This window comes from Oryctolagus cuniculus, chromosome 17, assembly GCF_964237555.1.
Source record: "Oryctolagus cuniculus chromosome 17, mOryCun1.1, whole genome shotgun sequence".
NCBI classification, from domain to species: Eukaryota; Metazoa; Chordata; class Mammalia; order Lagomorpha; family Leporidae; genus Oryctolagus; species Oryctolagus cuniculus.
Window position 1 is genome coordinate 23,086,125 of NC_091448.1, and position 16,642 is coordinate 23,102,766.

General features: G+C 62.2%; 1 protein-coding gene across 2 annotated transcripts; it reads left to right on the forward strand.

The window, feature by feature from the left end:
* The first annotated feature begins 3,187 nt into the window (after nucleotides 1-3,187).
* Nucleotides 3,188-16,232, forward strand: STAC2 (SH3 and cysteine rich domain 2). 2 transcript variants are annotated; one of them, XM_008271396.4, is made up of 11 exons: nucleotides 3,188-3,701; nucleotides 11,247-11,553; nucleotides 11,778-11,875; nucleotides 12,037-12,127; nucleotides 13,018-13,133; nucleotides 13,254-13,326; nucleotides 13,422-13,483; nucleotides 13,627-13,724; nucleotides 13,921-13,972; nucleotides 14,327-14,464; nucleotides 14,901-16,232. In XM_008271396.4, exons 1-11 carry the CDS (start codon nucleotides 3,612-3,614, stop codon nucleotides 15,003-15,005), a joined length of 1,230 nt encoding a protein of 409 aa, XP_008269618.1. In that variant the 5' UTR covers nucleotides 3,188-3,611; the 3' UTR covers nucleotides 15,006-16,232. The 2 variants fall into 2 exon arrangements, with proteins under 2 accessions (XP_008269618.1, XP_002719382.1); XM_002719336.5 differs by having other exon boundaries at nucleotides 13,021-13,133.
* Nucleotides 16,233-16,642: the final 410 nt, after the last annotated feature.

The following is a 16,642-nucleotide window of genomic DNA, read 5'->3' on the forward strand; positions in this document are numbered from 1 at the left end:
CAGGATAAGTACCGGGCTCTTGGCTTCGGATCAGCACAGCGCGCCAGTCGTAGCAGCCATTTGGGGGGTGAACCAACGGAAGGAAGACCTTTCTCTCTGTCTCTCCCTCTCTCACTGTCTAACTCTCTCTGCCTGTCCAAAAAAAAAAAAAAAAAAAAAAAGAGTCTCAAAGAACAGCCATAACAGTAGCGCTCATTCCTTGTGCCTTAGCCTGTCCAGCTGTTCACAGACAGCAACTCGCTGCTTCCTCGAGTACAGGTGAGCCCAACTCTTCCACCTGCTCTCGTCCAGTTCTGCCTGTCCTCGAAGAAGGAAGCCCAGATCCCTCCAGACGGGGCCTTGAAGTTACAGCAGGGAGGGAAGGGCAAGTAGGGCTGAGGATGGGGCCGACTCCCAGGGTGCTCTGGTCCATCCCAGCTAGCTCGGCTCTCCTAGTGAGAGGTGCTCCGGCAGCTCTGTGACCCTTTCCAAGGGAGTCCTGTTCTAGTGTCCCTGCAGTGGCCACCTCTTGTTTCCTGAGATGGGGCAATGATCCTGCCCCCCCCCCCCCATGCCAGGAGATGCTGGTCTCTGGGTTGTCGGCCCTGAGAGCGCTGGCTGGAGAGGGCAGCCAGAGGTCGTGGGATCCAGCCCCCTGCCTCCTCCACGTTTGTCCCACCTCTGCCTTCAGATGCAGGGACCAGATGGGCTCCTTTTCCCTGCTTTCCCTTGGCCAAGCGCTCCCCTGATTCCCCCGGGAATTCCCAGTGGCTGATCAGATTGGCCACAGAAAGCCATTTCTTCCTTGTCAGTCCCACCGTGGAACACCAAGTTCTAAATGGCCAAGGACAGTGAGGAAGGAAGCTGTTTCCTTCTCTCTGCCTCCGAGAAAGTTCTGGGGAAACACAAGTCTGCCACAACAAAAAAGGAAAGACAAAAAAAGCTACCTTCCTTGCCTGTCTGCTTGGGCTAAGCGCCTTACTACGCAGTTCCAGTGTTTTCTAGCAGGGAGGCAGGCACCATCACCATTTGCCTTTGAAGAAATCAAGGCTGTGAAACATTGGGTTCCCTGGGGTGGGCGGTTGGAGTGGCGGTTAAAATGAGGCTTGGAAATGCCCACAGCCCTTGTGGGAGTTCTTGCATTCAAGTCTCAGCACTGGGGCCAGCGCTGTGTCGTAGCAGGTAAGGCTGCCGCCTGCAGTGCCAGCATCCCATATGGGCGCCGGTTCGTGTCCCAGCTGCTCCTCTTCCGATCTAGCTCTCTGCTATGGCCCGGGAAAGCAGTGGAGGATGGCCCAAGTCCTTGGGCCCCTGCACCCATGTGGGAGACCCAGAAGAAGCTCCTGGCTCCTGGCTTTGGATTGGCACAGCTCCAGCTGTCACAGCCAACTGGGTGAACCAGCGGATGAAAGATCTCTGTCTCTCTCTCTGCCTCTCCTTCTCTCTCTGTGTAACTCTGACTTTCAAATAAAATAAATAAATCTTAAAAAAAAAAAAAAAGTCTCAGCTCTGCTTCCAATCCCAGCTTACTCCTAATGTGCGCCCTGGGAGGTAACAGATGATGGCTCAAAAAATTGGGTCTCTGTCACCCACCTGGACTGAATTCTGGGCTCCTGGCTTTGGCCTGGCCCAGCCCCAGCTGGCACAGGCATTTAGAGAATGAGCCACAGAAAGAAGATCTTTGTCCCTCTCTGTCTCTCTGCCTTTCAAGTAGAATGAAAATAATCAAAAACATTTTTTTAAGTGTGACGATCATGGATAATACTTTCATAAATTAACCAATGCAAGATCTAGTTACCTGCCTTAGGTCACAGTTAATTAATGGGTACCTACATGGTGTAGAAGCCTAAGAAGCCCAGAGCCCCTGCTCTTTGGGGAGGAAGTGGGGGAACCCCCCAATATACCCAAACATGGAAGCAGCCTCTGTCTGTCCTAGGCCGGGGATGCGAGGAGGCCCTGGTGAGACTGACTTGCCCAGGCAGGGGCAGCTGGACAGGACGAGGACAGAGCCTCCTCAGAGGGGCGGCAGGAGACAGCAGCCAACAGGCCTTTAGGGAGCCTGGGTGGGAGGCTGGCTTCCAGTTCCATCCCCACTCCCGTCCGGAGGGAGCCTGCAGCCGGAGCGGCTCTGAACGCGGCGTGGCCCAAGCCCCCACAACCACAATTCTCATGTCTGTCCTTGTCCTCCTTTCACTGCTGGCCAACACATCTCTATTCCTGGATGCCTGAGCAGGCTTCGCCAGTGAGCTCAGCCCTGCCAGCACCAAGACTGTCCGGAGGTCCAGCCCCTGTCCTCCAGGGCTAACATAAAGCCAGACCCCACCCCCGGGGCCACCCCACCCACCCTTACCACCCACAGCAGAGGGTCCCGGAAGTCTCACTCTGTTCACTCCCAGGAACAGAGCACCTCCCCTTGGACAGGCCCAGAGATGAAACTGGACCTGTTGGTCAGGGCAGAAGCAGAGGGGAAGGGGTCTGGAGCGAGGCGCCCTTGGGGGAAGGGGATCAGTAGATCAGGTGGGGAACGGACACCCCCGCACGTGAGCGAACACCTCTTCTTCCACCTCTCCAGCTGCCAGCAAGGGAGAGGTTAGGAGAGGTTTGGCCACCCTGGGGTGAGGACCGAGCCTGGGAAGCACACCACCTGCTTTCCTTGCTGGACCAGGAATTGTGCCCCTGCCTTCTGGAAACCCATGCACCGTGGTCCAGGGTGTGTGAATTTGGAGACAGCTCCCCGGGTGGGAAGGTATCCTATTCAAGCGGCACAGGGATCCCCGTTCTTCGTTCACCAGCAATCCCCATCTTCCAGTCTTCCTTACCAGGAAGTCCCAACTCCGATCTCACGCTCAGCTTTGCTGCTGCAGCTCCGACCTATTTGTATTCCCAACAACCTCATCCTCATCCAGACTTGAATGTGATCTTGACAGCCTCACCTCGGTCCTGTCACGCCCCCCACCCCCCAGGCCAGGTTTTTCCGTGTGAAACCATCCTCTCTCCACGTCGTCCCCTTCCAAGCCCCTCCCCATCTTGTCGAGCCCCCCCAAACTCCGCCCACCTCGCCCTCCTGGCCATGGCGGCAGCCAATAGCCAAGGGCCTCGATTTGCATAGCGGCGCGGGGGAGCGGCGGAGGCAAGGGGGAGGGACCAGGCGACCTCCTAAATCAAAGTTGGGAGGCGAGGACTGGGCGGAGGGGCCGCCGGGTGCGGGGCTGGGGCCGGCGGGGGGAGGGGGAGGGGGAGGGGATGGGGGGGCGGGCGCAGAGGACCGCGGAGCCGGCCGGACACGGACAGCTCCGTGGCTCCCTCCCTCGGCTCATCCCCGCGTCCCCGCTTCCCTCCTCCCCTCGCTGCCAGCTGCATCCTCTGCAGACCCTCGGAACCCAAGCCCGGGGTCGTCCGGCCCCCGTGGCTCCGTGTCATTGCTCCCCCATCCCCAGCCAACCCCGCAACTTTCTCCGCCCGCCCCCGGGGGCGGGTGGTTGCTTGGCCCGGGAGGGTTTCTCCTGGGGCTCCTTGGGGGCAGTGTCTGGAGAAAGGCTCCACAACTCCGGGGGGAAGCCCGCCGCCCGCCGCCTGGCTCCGGCGGGCCTGCCGTCGGGTCTCGGTGCCCTCCCTCGGCCTCGCCCCCAACCATGACCGAAATGAGCGAGAAGGAGAACGAACCGGATGACGCGGCCACCCACACCCCCCCGGGGACCGTCCCCGCCCTCCAGGAAACCAAGGTAAGTCGGGAGTGGAGGGGCTCGAGGCCTGGCCCCAGCTTGGGCAGGGGGTGGTCCCTGGCCCGAGCGCCCCCTTCCCGGCTCTGGGTTCGCGGTGGGCTTGAGCGCCTGGGGTCACAGTACCAGGTTCTCCATGATCCCCACGGCTGGGCGCAGCGCCCCGGGGAAGGAGAGGGTGCGCGCCGAGGGGCCGAGCGGAGACCCCAGGGCAGACACTCCTGGCCCACGCGCGGAGCAGCCGCGCGGCCGCCACCCTCTGGGGGTTCTAAGTGGGCTTTCTTGGATGGAAGCGGCGCGGAGCCGGCGGAGCGAGCAGGGGCCCGTGCGCGGTGGTGCGAGCCGGTGTCCGCCCCGGTCTGCGTGCGGGCGCGCCCCGCGCCGCTCCGCAGGCGTCTCCACCGCCAGCCTGCCTGGGTCTCGGCGTCGCTGTGAGCTCTCGCCCCGTTCTCTCGGGGTGTTTCTCTGCGAGTGCCCCTCTCTGACCCACCGCAGTCCTGCAATCCCTCCCAGCGCGGTGGGTCCGCGGACGTGCGGCCGCGACCGGGGGGTGCGCAGCTTGCGAATCCGCGCTGGGGGCTGCGGCAGCGCGGGCCGTCGGGCGCGGGCGGGGACCCGGGTGCTGCGGCGGCTCGGGAGCAGACAGGCATCCCCACCCCCACCCTGGAGCGGGACGAGGTGGGGGGAGCGGGCGGGCACGAAAGAAGAAGTCATCGTAATTAATGAATGTCATAATTAACCCTAATTATGTATGATTGTTACTCCGGCGGGAGTCACAATGAATAAATTATTCCCCAGTGAAGGCAGGCGGAGCCCAGACTCCTGCCTGGGGTGGGGGGGACGCCACTCATGATCATCACCCCCTAATCTGTCTGCTCCCTGCCCAAGTTCAAGGCGCTGGAGACTGACCCGCAGGAAGTTGTGCGGGTGCGAGCTGAGTGGCCGGGGATGGCAAGAAAGGGGGCAGTGCGAGGGCGCCCTTGCCCCTGCCCTGTCTTCAGCCCAAAGCCTGCCTCTTGCTAGGGTCCACCCTGGCATTTTGCTCCCATCCGTTGTTTCCCAGAGAAGGGTCGGTGCAGACCAGAAGTGGGTGGGGCCTTGGGCTCTTTGGTGCCCTTGGTCGTGCTACAAGCTCTTCCCACCACCCTCTTCCTCAGCCTTCTCTCTTGACCACCCCTCAGGATATGAGGTTAATTCAAGGTCAAGGTCATCAGAGAATGCTGGGGGCCGGGGGATGAGCAGGGCAGGGGTGGAGTCTGGCTGAGGCACCCCAGGAAGCACCTTTTCCCCAGGAACCAGAGATCTTCAGATCCTTTGACCTTCTCTTGCCCCTTCCTGAAATTGAGATTGACACACAGACCAGAGCTAGCCCCCGCTCCTCACCATGGAGAGCCACGTCTCTTCTGAGACGGGAATGAGGTGCCAGGAAGGGAAAACCATGCCTGGAATAAATGTGAGAGTTCCTCTCAAGCAGAGGGCCCCAGGGGCTGAGCCCCACCCTGGGTTCCAGCGCCCTGTTCCCAGTTGCCTGCTGACCACCCGGGACAGACACAGTCTCCCCGCTTGCTTGCTTCCTTCCTTCCCAGGAGCCTGGGGGCCTCCCAGCCCCTGCCTGGCTCCCCCCACCCAGGCCCATGGGCTCCAGGCCCCTGGTCAGGAGCGCTGGGCAGGCAGGCAGGGGCTGGCTCAGCAGTCCGGCAGGCTGCAAGTCCAGCTGCAGAGAGGGGAGGCCAGGGCCTGGCAGGTCTGCTCCCGCCTCCTCCCAGCCCAAGGACCCTCCAATGTCATTGGGGTGAGCCGTGGAGATGCCAGGAGCAGCGCAGGAGAGGGCCTCCGCACCTGACCCAGCCCTCCGGGCCCTCTCCTGCACATCTCGTGAGAGACACAGGGCGGACCACACAGGCTGCACTGTGGCTCATGCTGGGGGCGTTCAGCAGGGCAGAGGCAGGAGGAGAGAGAACTGGGGCCCAGCACAGCCTCCCTCCATCCCCCACTTCAGCCTGGCCCAAGGCAGCCCAGACTGGGGGCTGGGAGAGGGGCTGCTTGCTGCTCACCAGAGGGGGCTGGCGCCTGTGGGCAGCAGGACCAAGAATCCAGGCCTCCTACTCATCAGTGTTTGGTGTCCCCTAGGAATTTATTTATTCTTTAAAAAAGATTTATTTTATTTGAAAGAGTTACAGAGAGTGGGAGAGACAGATCTTCCATCTGCTGGTTCACTCCCCAAGTGGCTTCAATGGCCAGGGCTGGGCCAGGGCTGATCCAGGCCGAAGCCAGGAGCCAGGAACACCATCTGGGTCTCCCATGTGGGTGCAGGGGCCCAAGCACTTGGGCCGTCTTCCACTGCTTTCCCAGGCCATAGCAGGGAGCTGGATCGGAAGTGGAGCAGATGGGACTCAAACCAGCACCCATATGGCACGCTGGCATCGCAGGCAGTGACTTTACCCGCTGCACCCCAGGGCTGGCCCCACTGCCTGGGCATTCATTGCCAACCCTGCTTTCCCTAAGGCTGGGTCTCAGCCCTGCCCCATGCTTCGCCGTGAACCTCCCAGAGCGTCCCTCCTCCTTGGATCCTCACCCCATTCTACCACAGAGAGCCTGCCCATCACCCCCTTAGGTGCCATCCCGGGAGGATCCCGCCACACCAGCTCTGCCATCTGAATGAGCTGGTGCCACGTCCGCCGCCACCCATTGCCAGCTGCCTTGGTGCCTTTTCAGGAGATGCTGTGGGAAACTGAGGAAAGACAGGGCCATCCAGAGTGTGGGAAAACAGGGAAGAGGGCGCCCAGGCCACGAGCAGACCAGCTGCGGGTATATGGGGGGAGGAGTAGAGAGCTGGCTTGCCAGGGCCCATGGCAACTTCTGGCCCTGCCCGGGAATGCCCCCCTGGGGGCACCAGCCATATGACTGGCAGGGAGAGGAATAAAGGGCCTCTCCAGGAACTGGGAGACCCAGGAGTGGGAATGCCGGGACTGGCCACACCAAGCCAGAGGTCTGTCCCAGGCCATTGGGCAGCAGTGCCCCCACCCTTCCCTCTTGCCACAGCCCTTGGGGCATGCCAGCCCCCAGATGTGATCTGTCATTCCTTCTGGCTTCTCGGCTGTCCTGGGATCTGGGGCCCAGAGCAGAGGCAGGGCTGGTGCTGGGGGGTGTTCCGTCCCAGAGGCCTCTGGCACCCCGCGCTTGTGGCTGTAGCACCAGGACTAGGAGGGGTCCAGAGAGCCCGGAGGCTGGTGAGCGCAGAGCCCTTCCTACTACCTCATCCTCCGAGGGTTGCTAGGGAGATCGTGGCCTGGGGCGAGGGGACACCCCAGGGGCCAGGTTTCAGCCCGTGCAGGGGAGCCCTGCCCAGTGATGGCAGCTGCACAGATGGAACGACTGTCCCATGGGAGGGCGGGCGCGCTTCCCCTGGCAAGAGGGACGGACACAGGCGGACAGCGCTCAGGATGAGAGGCCGGCCAGTCTTTCAGGTCCCTTCGAACCCCAGATGCCATGCCTGACCAGTCGGACGAGCCCATGGCACAGTGCAGGACGGGGTGGGCGGCCGAGGCAGGGCCAGAGCAGAGGATGGCCCTGGTCATTTGGGCTCGGGAGCTTGAACCACTGGTCCCAGTCCTGGCTCTGCTGCTCGACAGTTGAGGACTTGCGAGCTAATGGTTTAGCCCTGGGAGCCTCAGTGCCTCATCTGGAAAGTGGGACAGCAATGGTTCCTCCTCAGAGGGTGGTGTCAGGACTAACGAGGTGCGGATGCAAAGCCATCACTCAGTCTGGCCCTCCGAGATGTACGCTCCCGGGGGTTTGTTCTGCTGCTTGTTAATCCAGAGCCTTGTGTGGCTTAAAGAGCACCTAGTCAGGTCTCTTCCCTCTTGGAGGTGGGGAAACTGAGGCTGAGAGGAGGTGAAGTGGTTTGCCTCAGGCAGCAGGTTCAGTTCCGCCTCCACTCCCAACCCCGAGACTCTAAAGGGGCTCTGTGCCCAGATTTCCTGGACAGCAGGGGGAGCAGTTGGGGCTGGTGCTGTGTCGCAGCGGGTCAGGCCACCACCTGTGACACCAGCATCCCACGTGGGCGCCCTTCGCATCCCAGCTGCTCCACTTCCAAACCAGCCCCCTGTTAATGCACCTGGGAGGGCAGTGGAAGTGGCCCGAGTGCTTGGGCCCCGCCCCAGAGTCCCGGCTTCATGGCCATTTGAGGAGGGGAGCAGTGGATGGAAGGTTCTCTCTCTCTCTCTCTCTGAAACTCTGCCTTTCAAATAAATAAGTAAATCTTTAAAAATAAACAAAAAAAAAAAAAAAGGAAAGAAAGAGCGAGAGAAAGAGGGGCAGCGTTCACCTGCCTCTCCCCAGCCCCTCAGAGCCACACTCGCCCAGAGGGCCTGCAGCCTGATCCGGCCTGGTGTTTGTTTAATAATAATTCTACCTCTGTGGCAATGCACAGAGGGCCTGGGGCTTGCTTCTCACAGACACACAAAGAAGCCCACAGTGCCATCCAGGAAGCTGGGTTTGGAAGGAGCCGAGCAGTTCGGCGTGCCAGACACCCCGGGGCCCTGGCTCCCAGCTGGCACAGCAGGGCCTGCCTTGTTCCCAAACAGCCCCTCCCTGCTCACCCCTCTGACTTGCTGCCTGCTGGCCTCCCAGAGGCTAGAGGGGCCACCGCTTCCACCTCCTGGCACGGCTGCCAGGCAGGCAGCCATGGTACACGGGCCGCCCGGCGTGCCAGCTGGGAGCCCTGGCCAAGCCTCCCTGCCTGGAGCCAGGTCTCCACTCCCTTATTCTAGCACTGCTGGAAGGAGGGGGCGGGGTAAGTTGTTCCCCGCTGGAGGGGAGAGGGACAGGGCTGTGGGCAGCGAGCTTCCCAGACCTCCCTCAGGGCAGACGAAATGAGGGCGTGCTTGGGTGGACAGGTGAGACAGATCTGCCTCCCTCCAGGCTCCACCCCCTGCTCAGCTCATGGGCCCTGGGCAGGGTTCCAGCCCCTGCTCATCATTTGTTCAATGGTGACACATTAGCTGAGCACCTACTATGTGATGAGGCCCTGTGTGGAGGTTTGCAGGGACTGTGCCTGCCCTCCAGACACTCCTGGTCTGCTGGGCAAGAGAGAAACGAGTGGCAGCAGTGACCTGATGGAGCCGTGAGGGAAGCAGGGCTTGGGTGCCGTGGGCACCAGCGGACGGAGTGTTTCGAGGACTTGCCCGTCCAAAGCTCCGAAGCTCAAAAGCATGGGCGAGTTCCGGGATCCGCCCGTCTGGGCCGCAGGCAGCAGGCCGAGGCTGCAGGCACAGGGCTGCCACCTCTAGTGGAGTCTCTTGGCCGGAGTGAGGGCCTTGGGCTGTGTCCTGAGGAGTCATGGGAGGTTTTTAGCAGGTCAGGGGTCACTTCCTGTGTAGAAGCCGGATGGGGCTGCAGAGTGAGGCAGCGGCTTAAGCAGAAGCCATGAACCAGGCTGCGCCATCAGGGCCAGAACTCAGGCTGGGCTGTGGAGATGATGTGATGGGAGGGTGGATGGGGAGGTCTTTTGTTTTGTTTCAAAGATTTATTTGAGAAACAGATGTCAGGGAGAGATGGAGAGCCAGACACCAATTTTCCATTCACTCCCCAAATGTTCACCACAGAGCAGGGCTAGCCCAAAGCCGGGAGCCAGGAACCCCATCCTGGTCTCTCCTTGGGTGGCAGGGGCCCAAATGCTCAGGCCGTCCTCTGCTGCTTTCCCAGGCACATTAGCAGGGAGCTGGATCAGAAGTGGAGCAGCAGGGACTCGAACCTACATTCTGATATGGTATGCTGGTTCATAGGCAGCAGCTTAACCCGCTGTGCCACAATACCGGCCCCTGGGGAGAACCAGCCCTGTGAATGGGGTCCAAGGGAGTGCTCCTCATTCTCCTTTCAGCCTCGTCAACAACATGGAAAACTGAAAACCTAGCATGTTTTGCTTGGTTCCCAAAAAGTTTTTTTAAGATGTATTTATTTGAAAGTCAGAGTAACAGAGAGAGAAGGAGAGACACAGAGAGATCTTCCACCCACTGGTTCACTCCGCAGATGGCCACAATGACCAGGGCTGGGCCTGGACTAAGCCAAGGGCTTCATCTGGGTTTCCCAAGTGGGTGGCAGGGGCCTAAGCACTTGGGTGGTCTTTGCTGCTTTCCCAGGCCATAGCAGAGAGCCGGGTCAGAAGTGAAGCAGCTGGGACTCGAACTGGCTCCCATATGGGATGCCGGCACCACAGGCCACGGCTTTACCCACTGTGCCACAGTGCCAACCTCCCCCACATCCTCACCCCGCAGATCTGTGTGTGTGTGTGTAGAGAGAGTAATTTATATATACATAAATTGAGTTTAGTAAATAGTACACTCATGCAACAAAATACTGGATAGCCATAAAAAAGAATAATGAAACTCTTTATGTTGGAATGGAATGATTTCCAAGATTTACTGTTAACTGTATAAGCAAGGTGCAGGGAAAACAGTGTACTACTACCATTTCCGCAAAGAAAAAAATGGGAAAAGCCTCTGCGGTGGCACAGCAGGTTAAGCTGCCACCTGCAGTCCCAGCATCCCATATGGGCACAGGTTGGGGTCCCAGGTGCTCCACTTCCAGTCCAGCTCCTTGCTAATTTGCCTAGAAAAACAGTGGAGGATGGCCCAGGTACATGGGCCCCTGCCACCCACATGGGAGACCTGGATCGGTCTCCTGGCTTCAGCCTGGCCCAGCCTTGGCCATCGCAGCCATTTGGGGATTGAACCAGAGGATGGAAGATGGAAGATCGATCTCTCTCTCTCACTCTCACTCTCACTCTCACTCTCACTCTCTTTCTGCTGTGCCTTTCAAATAAATAAATAAATTATTCTTAAAAATTTGTGGCTGGCACCGCGGCTCACTAGGCTAATCCTCCGCCTAGCGGCGCTGGCACACCAGGTTCTAGTCCCAGTTGGGGCGCCGGATTCTGTCCCAGTTGCCCCTCTTCCAGGCCAGCTCTCTGCTGTGGCCAGGGAGTGCAGTGGAGGATGGCCCAGGTGCTTGGGCCCTGCACCCCATGGGAGACCAGGATAAGCACCTGGCTCCTGGCTCCTGCCATCGGATCAGCGCGGTGCGCTGGCCGCAGCGCGCCGGCTGTGGCGGCCATTGGAGGGTGAACCAACGGCAAAGGAAGACCTTTCTCTCTGTCTCTCTCTCTCACTGTCCACTCTGCCTGTCAAAAAAAAAATTGTTTCTACCCAATTTCACATAAAAGTCTATTTCTTTTGGGAAGCTGGGCAGCCCGGCCACACTGGGCTGGCCTTGTGGACAAGCCTCAGCTGACCAGAAACCAGCAGCTGCTCCCTTGCTGTCCACTTAGCCACAGTCCCCACCACTCTGAACTGTCTGCCTGCGCCGGCAGAACGCCCTTCTATTTCCGGCTCCTTTAGGCGGCTGAACTTGGGAGCCAGTCTCTTCGTACTTCCTCTCAGCCCCCACGCTGCTGTGGCTGCCACCACGGAGGCATCCCGAGGGGAAGCCTGCCCGCCTGGGCCAGCCCCCCTGCAGCCGCCCACTGCCCGCCCCCTCTTCTTCCTGCAGCTCCAGCGATTCAAGCGCTCACTGTCTCTCAAGACCATCCTCCGGAGTAAGAGTGTGGAGAACTTCTTCCTCCGCTCTGGCTCGGAGATCAAGTGCCCCACCGAGGTGCTGCTGACACCCCCGACCCCCCTCCCCCCGCCCTCCCCGCCCTCCGCATCCACCGCGGGGGGCCTGCCGACGCCTGCCCCCTCCCCGTGCCCAGTCCCACGCCCCCTGGCGCCTCTCAAGCCAGTGAGGCTGCACAGCTTCCAGGAGCACGTCTTCAAGAGAGCCAGCCCGTGTGAGCTGTGCCGCCAGCTCATCGTGGGTAGGTGCCTGACCGCGGGTGGGGGAGGGGCGGGGGACTTCCTGTGCCTCTCCCCCTGGGCAGGGGAGTGCACGCTCCTGGGCTGGGTGTGTACCACTCCATCCGCTGGCCGCTGGGTGCTGGGCCTGAAGGTTGACCCTTGGCTGTCCCCGTGCCCTACCTGCCTCCTCTGCTCCTTGCCCGTGGGGGTGTCCGCTCTTGACGACCGCTCTTGCTCGTCCCAGGAAACTCCAAGCAGGGCTTGCGATGCAAAACCTGCAAAGTCAGCGTCCACCTCTGGTGCTCCGAGGAGATCTCCCGCCAGCCATGCCCCGGCAAGACGGTGAGTGGGGGGAGTGGGCGGCGATGACCGGCCTCGGGTGCAGGCTGTGCCCAGTCCCTGAGTGCTGCCCCCAGACTGCTTCCTCCCGGGGTTTGGGAAGGGCCAGGTTCTTGATGGGCTGTGACCGTCCCGTGCCCTCTCTCTGCCCCCTCTTGCCACAGTCCACTTCCTTCCGCCGTAACTTCAGCTCCCCGCTCCTGGTGCACCAACCGCTACCAGTCTGTGCCACGAGCAGAGAGTCCCCACCCTCTGGTGAGCGCCCCCCCAGCCCGCACGCCATTGCCCCTGTTCCTACTGTGTGGGATGAGAAATCCACAGAGTCCCCAGATGGGTGCCTGAGTCACCCTGGCACTGCCAGTCCTTGGCGCCAGCTCTACCCTTCCGTGAATTCTCCTGCCCTAAATACAGGCCTTCTTCATCCATTCACACATGCCCGCCTTCATCCATCCTAAACCCACACTTTGCCAGGCACTGTGCTAGACCCTGAGGCACGGCTGACGTTCGGGCCCCGAGCGGGGGAGCCAGGTGTGAAATGGACAGTCAGGCATGTCATTAGCCAGCCACTGTTGGGATGAGGGCCTTGGAGGAGAAAGACAGAGACCAGAGCCCTCAGCAGGGGGCAAGGAATGAGCCATGGAGGGCACAGGGCATCCTGTGGGCTCCAGAGGCCTGAGGCAGGAAGGGGTGGGAATCAAAAAAGGACAAAGTGCCCGGGCCTAGGGGAGGGGGGAGGTGGAGAGACACTGGCTGCAAGGCCTCCGTGTGCGCTTTGCGAGCGGCATTTGGACTCTAGCCTAAGGACGTGGCACGCCTGTTCAGGAGCGCTCTGCTTGGCGGGCGTGGGAGGGGCTGCCGTGGCCGCAGGGGGTCCGAGTGGCAGGCCCACGACAGCTGCTGAGGCAGTTTGGTCGCTGGAGCTCTGCCAGCAGCATCGGCAGTGGAGAGATGTGGGCACATCCCAGGGCTGCTGGGAGGCGGGAAGGTGACAGGGAAGCCGTGGGCAGCCCAGGAGGCCAGCAGAGCAGGAGGCTGCAGGTTCCTGCGCGGGGGGGCCCACGGGAGGGCATGCAACTGCCCGAGACAAATGAGACCCGGGCCGAGGGAGGGCAGAGCCGGTGCCAGGCTTGAGGGTGCCCCCTCAGCAGGGGCCAGCGGGAAGGTGGACCCCGTCTACGAGACCCTGCGCTATGGCACCTCCCTGGCCCTCATGAATCGCTCCAGCTTCAGCAGCACCTCTGAGTCCCCCACGAGGAGCCTGGTACGGTCGGGGTGGGGGTGCGCCCAGAAGCGAAGCCTTGGCCGGGGTGGGGGGGCAGCCTGGGGGCAGGGCCTGACCGACCACTCTTCCCCACCCCCCACCTCCCGCCTCTGTCCCCAGAGCGAGCGGGATGAGCTGACCGAGGATGGAGAAGGCAGCATCCGCAGCTCAGAGGAGGGGCCTGGTGACAGCGGTGAGCAGCGGGGAGCCAGGGGCAGGCAAGGGGGGCTTAGGGGAGGCCGTCCCTGTCCCTGCTGCTTCACACCCTGGCCTGCCCTGGCTTCCCAGTGTTCACAGCCCCAGCTGAGAGCGAGGGGTCGGGAGCAGAGGAGAAGAGCCCTGGACAGCAGGTGAGCCGCGCTCGCACTGAGTCCCCAGAGGCGGTGTGGGAAGGGGCCTCCTTGACACTGGGGGTCACTGCCCCTCGGCACAAGGCATCACAGGGGAGTTGAGGGTGTTGTGCACTCATCACCGACGGAGAGCTCCCCCCCAGCCCCCCAGGCTCCCCGTGCGGAAGGATGTGGGGCCCATGTACTCCTACGTCGCGCTCTACAAGTTTCTGCCCCAAGAGAGCAACGACCTGGCCCTGCAGTAAGTCCAGTGCGTGGCCGCCCCGCCGGGCAGCGGGGTCTCAGGCTCTGCCCCCAGAGGGGCATGCTCAGGAACCTCCTCTTCACACCCTGGGTCCCCACCCAGTGTCCCCAAGGCTGGGGGCAGGGCGCTGCGCAGGGTCTCCAGGGGCCAGGTCCCCCTGCCCCCTGTGCCAGCCCAGCTCCCCCCTCCCCAGACCGGGAGACCGAATCCAGCTGGTGGATGACTCCAACGAGGACTGGTGGAAGGTGAGTTAGCAGGGGTGGAGAGTGGAGGGACCCTGGCTGGACGCCTCCACTGCCTCTACCCTCCACGGGCACTGCCCCACCTTCTTGCTGGGTTGCAAAGACCTTCCTCCTCCAACGGCTGGTCCTGGCCAAGCCCAGGACTGACCCTTGGGCCCGGCTCTCAGTTTGGCCCTCCCTGCTTCAGCTTTGTCCCTCTGCCTACCTCATGCCCTCCCCCTGGGCTGGGGACTGGCACCCAGGGAGCCCGGGGTGTGGAGAGTGTTGGCGTTGACTCTGAGTGGGGACAGCCTAGGGGAGGCAGTACAGGGTGCATGGGGGTGGGGTGGCGGTGCTCACTGCCAAGCTCCCCCGCAGGGCAAGATTGGCGATCGGGTCGGCTTCTTCCCAGCCAATTTTGTGCAGCGGGTGCGGCCAGGCGAGAATGTTTGGCGCTGCTGCCAACCCTTCTCTGGGAACAAGGAACAGGGTTACATGAGCCTCAAGGAGAACCAGGTGAGTGCCTGGGCCCCACAGCCTGGGCGGGAGGCAGGGGAAGGGGCAGGGACCAGTGGCTTGCAGGCTGAAGCTGGCAGCCCGGCAATGGGGTAGGAGAGATGGGAAGGCAGGGCCAACAGAGGCAGGGGCGAGTGAAGTTCAGCGTGGCTCGGGCAAGGCCAGAGCGGTGGCTGGGGTGTGAGTGCTGGCTCTGCCTCTGGTTTGCCCAAGCGCAACCTCAGGCAAGTCCTTTTCCCTCTGTGATGGCCTCTGCGAGATAGGGTGGGAGAGGCATCAGAGCAGCTGATGTCAAGGTCGGCCCCAAGTGTGCCTTACACCCTCGCGGGATCTGCTCCCATCACACCGGCTAAGTGGCCACATCAGCCGCTGGCCCCATCATCCCCCGGAGGCTGCAGCCAGTGCTGGGTCTCAGCTCCGTCTTCCTCCCCCTCAGATCTGTGTGGGCGTGGGCAGGAGCAAGGACGCTGAGGGCTTCATCCGTGTCAGCAGTGGCAAGAAGCGGGGCCTGGTGCCAGCCGACGCCCTGACCGAGATCTGAGAGGAGCCAAGAGAACCCACGCCACCCCTGCCTAGGCCTGGCCCCTGCTTCTGGCCTGGGGTGGGGGGAGGCACCCTCGTCCACACTCCCCCTCCCTCTGCCCCTCTCCCAGGTGCCACCCACCATGGCTTAGGAAGGATTTGTCCTGGGTGGGGCGCCCCAAGTGGGTCGGTCCTCTGGGACTTGAGGTGGGGGAGACGGTGGGAGAGAACGAGGAAGCTGCAGGGAGGGGGGCCCCGGGCATCCCATGTAGTGCCGCGGAGGCCAGCCCTGGGGGAGGCTTCCAGACAGTTTCCTCCTGCCCACACCTCCTTTGCATGCCCAACCCCCCTCCGAGCACAGAGCCTCTGCTTGGGTCCATGTGTGTGTGCACCCGCACGTCTGCCCCTTTGCCAGCTCGGGCCCTGGGGGAGGGGCTGTCCGTGTCCCTCCTGCTCTCCCCCCTGGGGCCGGGAGGGGACCCAGGGCCGCCTCCTGGTCTCACCACCTCTTGTCGCTCCGTCAATTCTCAGGAACGTTCTGCAGGAATCTCTCCCATTACTTGAAACCTGGGCTGACAGAGGAGGGGAGGGCTGAGGTCTGGGAGGGTGTGACAAATCAGAGACTGTCCCCTCAAGTGGAAGGAACATCACCGGACAGCAGCCTCACCCTGCTCTTGTCCACCGGGAAAGGACACCCACGAGCAGCCTGGACACAGAGGCCCACCCGAGGAGGAGGCACTGACCCACACCTGGCCTTCCCCGCCCCCTTCCTGGGCTCTGCCGAATCCCTTTCCTGGGTATATCAGCTGCCCTCCCACCCCTGTCTGGGACACGGAGCCCTGGAGGAAGGGCCGGAGACAGCCGAGGAAAGTGGGGGGGACCCCTGGGGTGGGGTGGGCACAGGGGGAGGACCCCTTCTCTCTGGTGCCAACACCCCTCCCTCCCCCAAGCTCAGAGCCTCCTCTTGTGCCCTCGGTCGTGCTGGCCAATGCCACCCCCATCCTAGGCACAGCCACATGCTCCCGCGCAGTGGAGGGGACACTTATCTTCCTTTCCGGCAGCCCTTCCCCCACTCCTCCCCCGCCGAGGAGGGGCTCAAGCCACACTGCCCTGTTTGCTGCCATAGGCCCACCCCCCAGCCCCATCCCGGGGGCGGGCCCAATGCCCACTGTACATGAGGCTGCATGGCGGGTCTGCTGGGGCATTGCCCGGCCCCCAGACCCCTAATTAAATGTTTCTTGTCCCAGCCTGTCCACTCTGCTGTTTGATTGGGGTGGGGGTGTGTGTGGCCAGGAGGCTGGGGGGGGGGGGCAGAATATTGGTCTCCCAATATTCTGGACTGGTGCTGGTGCTCACGTGTAGGGGCGGGGGGGGGGCAGGCCTCCTCAGCCCCTCCCACCCCGGCAGCCTGAGACTGGCGGTGTCTGGGGGTAGCCAGAGGGCAGAGTGACGCAAAACACCTGCGGAAAGGGGCGGTTTGGACGCGGAAGGGAGCATTCCGCTTCTCAGAGCACCTGCGCCGCGCAGCGGTTGGGCCCCCAGCTCGGCGTCTTGGCACCGTCGGCCACCGGAGGTGCCCTCCCGGTCCGGCCATGCTTGGGGTGCAAGAGGGCTCAGTACCCAGCCAAGATCAACCTCTCCGGGGGAACGCTGGCG